Source organism: Coregonus lavaretus (assembly GCF_964263955.1).
Source record: "Coregonus lavaretus genome assembly, chromosome: 40".
NCBI lineage: Eukaryota > Metazoa > Chordata > Actinopteri > Salmoniformes > Salmonidae > Coregonus > Coregonus lavaretus.
Genome location: NC_140027.1, coordinates 4,684,611 through 4,692,681, shown reverse-complemented (window position 1 = coordinate 4,692,681; position 8,071 = coordinate 4,684,611). Strand labels below are relative to the sequence as shown.

The 8,071-nt window shown below is 43.3% G+C and overlaps 1 protein-coding gene across 1 annotated transcript; it reads right to left on the bottom strand.

Moving 5' to 3' along the window:
• Positions 1 to 3,149: 3,149 nt before the first annotated feature.
• LOC311113415 (UPF0669 protein C6orf120 homolog) lies at positions 3,150 to 7,345 on the bottom strand. The gene is made up of 2 exons (XM_084156625.1): positions 7,262 to 7,345; positions 3,150 to 6,428 (listed from the first exon to the last, which is right to left on the bottom strand). Exon 2 carries the CDS (start codon positions 6,362 to 6,364, stop codon positions 5,807 to 5,809), a length of 558 nt encoding a protein of 185 aa, XP_084012751.1. The 5' UTR covers positions 6,365 to 6,428; positions 7,262 to 7,345; the 3' UTR covers positions 3,150 to 5,806.
• Positions 7,346 to 8,071: the final 726 nt, after the last annotated feature.

Sequence of the window (8,071 nt, the reverse complement as noted above, 5' to 3'; positions counted from 1 at the left end):
ATCCAATGAAGGGCCAGATGTATACAAAATGGTGTCGTCTGCGTAGAGGTGGATCTGAGAGTCACCAGCAGCAAGAGCGACATCATTGATATACACAGAGAAAAGAGTCGGCCCAAGAATTGAACCCTGTGGCACCCCCATAGAGACTGCCATAGGTCCAGACAACAGGCCCTCCGATTTGACACATTGAACTCTATCTGAGAAGTAGTTGGTGAACCAGGCGAGGCAGTCATTTGAGAAACCAAGGCTATTTAGTCTGCCAATAAGAATGCGGTGGTTGACAGAGTCGAAAGCCTTGGCCAGGTCGATGAAGACGGCTGCACAGTACTGTCTATTATCGATCGCGGTTATAATATCGTTTAGGACCTTGAGCGTGGCTGAAGTGCACCCATGACCAGCTTGGAAACCGGATTGCATAGCGGAGAAGGTACGGTGGGATTCGAAATGGTCGGTGATCTGTTTGTTAACTTGGCTTTCAAATACTTTCGAAAGGCAGGGCAGGATGGCTATAGGTCGGTGTTGTATCATCCTTCACAATACAACAGCAAATAATAAGTGATTTCAGTTATTTGATCATGTAATTATGATGCTCTAGAAACCCTTCAGAGGACTTTTGAGTGTTGTCATGTTTTGAACATCGGGTTAGGAGCTGGACTGACCTGGTTGAAGGTGGGGGGAGGAGGGGGTCCTGGGGGAGGAGGGGGAGGAGGAGGAATGGGCATCCTGTCCCTCTGTGGGCACCTTGGGGAGGGGGTTAGTTCACCGTCTCAGCTCTGGGTACAGCCTCAAACACCTGCAAAACAAGAGGGGAGACTCGGTTCAGTCAAATAAACACAACAGGGTGAAAATGAACACTCCTGAACTGAACTGGGGTCAGAGTAATATTGAACATCCTTGTAGTGTCATGATTGACATTGGTGGACTATATTGAACTCAGGTGAGTCAAGATATCATTGGGACATCTGTTCAAGGAACATTACAATTCACCTCAATCACACTAAAAACAGCTATCCTCTAATTCTACATGCATATACGCACTCTAGAATGATTCAGCTCAGTAGAGCTCCCCAAACCAGTTCACTGGCTGGGCTGAGCTCATTGTGGAGACAGGCATACAGCACGCTGAGCTAGGCCTCGCAGCAAACCCCACCCTCCTTCACTCACCCCTACACTCCATTCCACAGGCTGCCTATTAACAGGTGTTTGAACAGGTTTTCACAGAAGAGGAAAACAAATGGAATGTCATCGGGTGAGCTTGCCAGTAAGGCGAAAAGGAACGGAAATGAAGCAGCCGTTGTAAGTTTCTACCTCGAGAGAGACAAACCGAGAGTGGACAGCACAGCCCACCCCTTCATGATTCATCCATTGACAAGATTTGATGTTGTTTTTGTAATACCAGCACCGACCATTTATACCAATCAAAATGTCTCTAGAATCTCCCATAAATGTTCAATTGGGTTGAGATCTGGTGACTGAGGAAGCCATGACATACAGTTTACATCATTTTCATGCTCATCAAACCATTCAGTGGCCACTCGCGCTTCCACACAGGGCATTGTCATCCTATGGGGGCATAGCCATGGTAGCCAAAATAATGTCCTGCCCAGCATTTTTATACATGACCCTAAGCATGATGGGATGTGAATTGCTTAATTAACTCAGGAACCACACCTGTGTGGAAGCACTTGCTTTCAATATATTTTGCATTCCTGATTTACTGAAGTGTTTCCATTATTTTGGCAGTTATCCCCTGTACATGCGCCTACTTGGAGAATTGCCAATGGATTGAGGTTTTATGACATTCTTACAAGGTATGGGAGGTGTACAGCGCCGTCTCCAACCTCACCTGTGACCCATTGAGGAAGTTTTATGCTTTTGTGGACGGGAAAATAATTTCGAGAAAAAAAAAGTGCACAAACTAGCAACCCTAAAACGAGCAGGCCTGAGTCAGAAGTGTCACTTGAATTTCATTTTCTGATATGTAGAAAATGAGACTTCGTTTGTTACTGAACTGCCACCAATTTAAGCACAGATTTGAGAAGGAAAAATTCCAAATCAGAAATGGGCTCGAGTCGTTAGCCAATGTCTACGCACACTACAAGAGGTGCCAGGTGAGCGAGCCCAAAAACATGTAAGGAAAGTTCGAAAACAATGCAATTCCTCCCTTTTGGACTACAACTTTAACTACCTAAATGGCCATTGCTATTTGAATTAACGTAGCAATCTAAGTAAAAGGTATATAAAGTGAGTCAACTAGTTATTAGCTGGATAACATGTTGATCTAACTACTGTTAACTAGTTGGGTGGATTGGCAGTGACTTACCCTGTCTCGAAGGATTGCGAGTCTTGTCTTCAATAACAACATGAATGGAAACTGCAGTTGTGGCAAGTTTGCTAGCTAACACAATCCCAGGCAGTAGGCGGCTCTCGGTTACTTGCATAGAAAATCTAATAAAAACTGGGGGGCACTAGCATCTAAGTTAGCTTGCTAGCGACATCAACAAAATCTGAAACCCAAAGTTAGCTTACTAGCCAAGTTACTGTTTACTCGCGCCAGCTGTCAGCGGTCCAGTGTAATTTAGCTGGCGTCTGAACTATGGCGCTAAACAAGTTCTATTTAGGTGCAAGAGCTAATTCGAGGTACGCGTATCTCCAGTTTATATCCTATTGTCATGTACTTTTTATTCCGCTCTTGTAAGGAAAGCGAGACTCGCTTCACAACTGTTTCTGTCGCTTCTCGGAAACCCGGAAATGGGCCGTCCAACACAAAATGGAGGCAAGCAGGTAACAGGATCACCGCCGACAAGTTTCTCTCTCTCAACTGGGTAAACAGCGACCTCCATGGAATGAAACCTGTAGGACACTCATGATTAACGACCTATAGTTTTAGAAACTCTGAGAGAACACCCTTGAGTGGGTGGAGCATGGTCCTCTTCTTGCTTTTGCCTCATGTCCGATTTGTGTTCATGCAAGCATTCATGACATGTATGGAAAATGTTATGGAAAATATAAAAATATTGCTTGTAAGATATGCATTTCAATGAGTCTGATACTTGTACAGTCAAGTGAACAAACTGTGATGAAATCATTGCACTTAGTGAATCTGAATCCATTTCACAAAAATATTGTGGATATCCCAGACAGACAGGTATTTTGCAAAGATAATCACATCTTTATTTGAAAATCTTATAAAATGACTCCATTTGCATGAGATGTTGCATTGCCATTCACCCAAAACATGACATATCAAAAGGCACTGTTGAACATCTCTGCTCACTGGTGTACTGATATTTAGTTGTTGCATAATTCAGACCCAGGACACCAATTTAGACCTGGGTCTTGTTCATTAGGCACATATGGGAGCAAATGTTTTCAAATGGAAACGCAAAAGTTAATTCCTATTGAAAAGTTTCAGGTAGTCCCTGCCGCCTCCATTTCAAGTAATTTGTTCCCATTTGGAACCTACTGAACAGGCCCGGTTTCACAAAAGCATATTAAGGCTAAGTTCATCGTTAGAACCTTTGTAGGCGCATCGTTAAATCTCAGAGTTGTTTCCCAAAACCATCGTTGCACTTAAACGCTCGTAATCGAACGGCTGGCTCAGACAACTCGTAGCACAGCTAAGTGCGTCGTTAAATGCTTTTTTGCCCTCCCGCGTCACTTTATACACAGATCTCCGCTAAACATAGAATCACATGGTTAATTCGCCTCTCTGTGACTGCTGATAACTTCAGAACACAGTTGACTACAAATACAAAGTTTCCAACGTCCTTGCAATTGATACAAACAAGCGACGTATAAAAACATGCTTCAAATTAAAACCGAGACTACTGCATTAAAATATAAATAGCCTACAGTAAGTAGGCTATAGGCCTATTTCAATCATATTGAAATACATTTAATGTTCAATCAATTGAGTTCTATTTTGCTACTTGTATGATACTGTCTGTAATTTGTCTCAATATATTTCATGATGTGCCAAATCTCAATTTGCCTAATATTTGCAGCCATATGTGATATCTTTCAAGGAGCTGATCGTCAGTATCGTGGAATAAGTATAATGTTAAGGTAAGATTTGAATGGAGAAAGCTGATCAGAGCAGCGTTGCCTTTCTTCACTTAGTGAATGTTCTCTCTGCCTGGTGTTTTGGGAATTATACAACGGGTGGGTCTAATCCTGGATGCGTATTGGTTAAAACTGCATTCCAAAAGTTACCATCGGCTAAAGCTATGACGTTGAAATGCCTATTTACTCTGTTCCATCTCACTGCGCAATCCACTGTCTCATCAGCCCAGCCAGGCAATTTATTTACTTGATCTCCACTATTGAAAAACATCTAGACATTATCTCCCATTTCTTTTCGACTAGCATTTGATTTTCAACAACAGAGATTTGTATAAACCTTGCCGTCTGTCTCTCTGACATTTGCAACATTGTTTCAAAATTGAAATGAGATCTCCAGCTGTCCCATAGTAATGAACGTGTTGGGATGAGGCAGGCAGGCAGACAGCTTTTCTCAGCCAGTCGAAATCATGAATCAGCTGGTATCATTTTTATGGATATACACAAAAAAATGTCAACAGACAATAGGTAAAACGAAATGCAGCTAGTTTGCAGTCTTTCCAGCTTCAGTTTGAAGGGATTGTGTTAGCTGTGTTGGCTAGCTCCTCTGAACAGTGTCCTGACGAGAAATGTCATGAGAAAACAGCTTAAACAAATGCAAATGCAGCTACTTTGCTGTTATTCTGGCTGCACTGTTTGACGTGACTAAGTTAGCCATTGTTGGCTAGCAAGCAAGGGATAAGAACGTTGCCAGCCAGTATGGCAATGGAACATTTAGAACGAACGAAAAGAGTGAACGACTGGGTCGCGTCTCTGGCAACCGAACTGATAGAACGAATGACCAGCCGGATTGGGTAGCAACCTTAGATTTGTGTCGGGACTAGATCTCGTGGAAGGATGAAATAGTCTGAATAAATTCAAAATGTTTATGAAAATATGTCAATCATTATTTGTTTATGTTGGTAACCCATTGTATAAAAGTGCCCTCGAAGCCGGTGTTTAGAGGATATATTGGCACGGTTTGCCGGCCCGAGACGTCCGCGCCAATATATCCTCCAAACACTGGTTGCTCTGGCATTATCACTGAAATGTTACATCTTCGGCCGCTGTAGGAAAGATACATTGTTAAAACACTTGTAAGCCTAAGTTCCATTGCTATCAGGAAACCGGGCCCAGATTGGCTAAACTCTAAACGACCTCAAGTGAACAGGCTCATTGCACGAGTTCCATGAAGAAGTGCTATGAGTCTGTCCAGTGAGGCACTACCAATCAGATTAACTTCAATTGTTTGTTAGGCCATGGTATTTGCTTGGAGAGCAGTGGTCAGCACCATAACCCAGTCATTTAATCAGATGGCATAATTAATGTAGATATGCAAATACTAGTGGTTTGATTCAATATTTTTTCACAGAGGTAAGCCTCAGCCAAGAGGTTGATTGACAAGCAACATATTGAGGCATTGCCTTTGTCATTAATCAAAAGATAATCAATAGATTTACGAAAATAAAAAAAATATTCCCTTTGATTTTCCGCTTCTTCCCCCTAGGTTAATTTAAGCCCAATGTTCAGATCACCAATGCCAGGGCCCGGTTTCCAAAAAAGTTAAGTTCTAAGATGAACTTAGCCTTAAGATGCTTTTGGGAAACCGGGCCCAGATAGATTAAGACATCATGCGCTCAGCTCGACTAGACCACAAGTGTCCTCATTCTAAATGCACATGACAGCGAGCAGCAGCACACATTTCTTAGAACAAAATTTCAAGTATAATCTTCAGAATACCAATGAAAATAGTCCAGAAGATGGACTCCTCTTCCTGGAAGTCGTCCTCTGGAGCTGGGGAGTAGCTCTGCTTCCCCCGGTCCTCCTCCGAGGGGTACGACCTTTTATCGAACGGGTCCTGGAGGGAAGTCTGATCGTAAAACACCCTCACCTCAAACTCGCTCTCCTGGTACGACGGGTGGCCGTAAATGCCAATCCCCACGGGCCTCACAAAGTCCCCAGGCACTACGACAACGTCCTGGCCGCAGGTGGCCGACTGCAGCTTGTAGGTGTCGAAGCAGGGCCGCAGAGTTTTGTCCGAGACGTACAAGTCTGCGTCCCCCTTGAGGCTGCGCATGTGCAGGATGATCTTGCCGTCGTGGTTGAGCCGCAGGTAGCTGTAGTTGCCCGCCCCGATGTGGCCCTGCACCACATGGAGCAGCACCCACTCCTTAGGAAGGGCGTCCTCTTCCAAAGAGTGCAGGAACCCCCCCGCCTGAGACAGGAGGAATGCCACAGCCAGCAGGCTGCTGCACAGCACCATAGTGGAGATGGATGGTCAGAGTCACCGACTGGACAACACCCACCTTCTACCATCTGTTGATAACCTGAAGGGCAACACAGAAACAAATTCATTACCTACAGTACAGTATAAGCCTGTTAAAGCTTGTACAAGGCAAATCCCCTAGTGGGCAATAGGGTCTTCGGCCAGGACATAGTGTCAGACTGCCAGATGACTTTTAAGGGATGTTTAGAAAACTGACACCTGCCTGTAGAGCACTGTACTGGCTACAAGCCCTGCTCTATAAATACAGCAGCAAGCTAGCTTCTTCTAAAGATTAGCATTGTGTGACCTCTGCAACCTTGTACTATACTACACATGTTTAGAAGTTACTTCTTGAGTAGCCCATCTGTAAAGGCGTTACGCCCACCCTGTCTGTCTGCCTTGCACTGACTGCTGGCTAACCGCTCACAGGCACATGTCCGTTTAAACCGCTGGCTAATCCCATTTACAAAATAGATTATAAAACTAAACTTAGTTATGCGCTAACGTAGAATAAAGTCCGAAAGCAATTGTTTGCTTTGACTGGCTTTGGCCAACGTTTGACAGCGCGTGGCCATGTTGACAATTTGAAACTTCGAGTATTGTACTGGTGGCTAGTTAACTATATGCAAAATAAATATATTTAACAATACATATGCAAATATATTATTCTCGATATGAACAACATAGCTACATTTCATCAGCCATGCAAGGAGCAAGCTACTGTTGCCAGAGTTCATGCTAGCAAGCTGGCTCGCTTGCTAACTGCCAGGCTACGCTAAATTACATAGCTAGCTAGTGGTCTAGCACAAACAACTTTCCGGGGCGACGAGAAGCAACAATTACTATTATCACAATATTTAGCAGGTTTGTGGCCCAAGAACATTAGCTACTCACCTGTACATTGTTCCGAGCAGATTTAGTAATGGTTATTGTTTTGCCAGTACCTAACGAACCAGTCAGTGTAAAGTTCACTTCTTCCGTTTTCCGGGCTCTCTCACACTTAAACATCCACTGGCGCCGCCTATAGTACAGGGAAAGTAGCACATTCATAACTGAACACAAACAACCAAGTAACACTGGGCCTATATTAATCACATCATCCTACAAATGTACATTTGATATGGGAAATATATAAATAGACAATGTGATCCTAACCAGTTCTAAGTTATTTACAGTAACCTGATCTATTTATTGTCAAATTCACACTCCTCAGAGACTTGACAGTTGTAAGCTTCACACAGCAGTAATGTAGTAGCTAAAGGAGCGCTGAACCCCCAAACACCATTTTAGGAGCCTCCAAAGAGATCCCCCCCCCCACCAAAAAAAAAGTGGCTACACATTGGTCGAATGACGTCAGCATTATTACTTTGTAGAATATGTTAACACATTACATCAATGTTTTGATCAATGCATGAAGTGCATTTAGAACAGCGGTTCCCAATCCCGACAACAACCCTGCTATTTCCAGCCAACAAGATCAGGTTTCTGGTATTAGTTCCCAAGCACTGTGCATAGGATTATAGAAAGGGGTCAAATATTTTTTACTGGAATTGAAGACTCATCAGCATATCAATGCATCATCAGATCAAGGTACTGTAAACCAAGGTGAAAGACAATCTCTCATAGTGAATGATATTACCACGTAACTTTATTGTACTGCATCTTAATTTCTGATTTGGCAACACTAGCGTCACAGTCGTCCTG

Excerpts from the sequence above, each read along its gene's own strand:
- LOC311113415 (XM_084156625.1), bottom strand. The coding sequence starts at position 6,364 with ATGGTGCTGTGCAGCAGCCTGCTGGCTGTGGCATTCCTCCTGTCTCAG.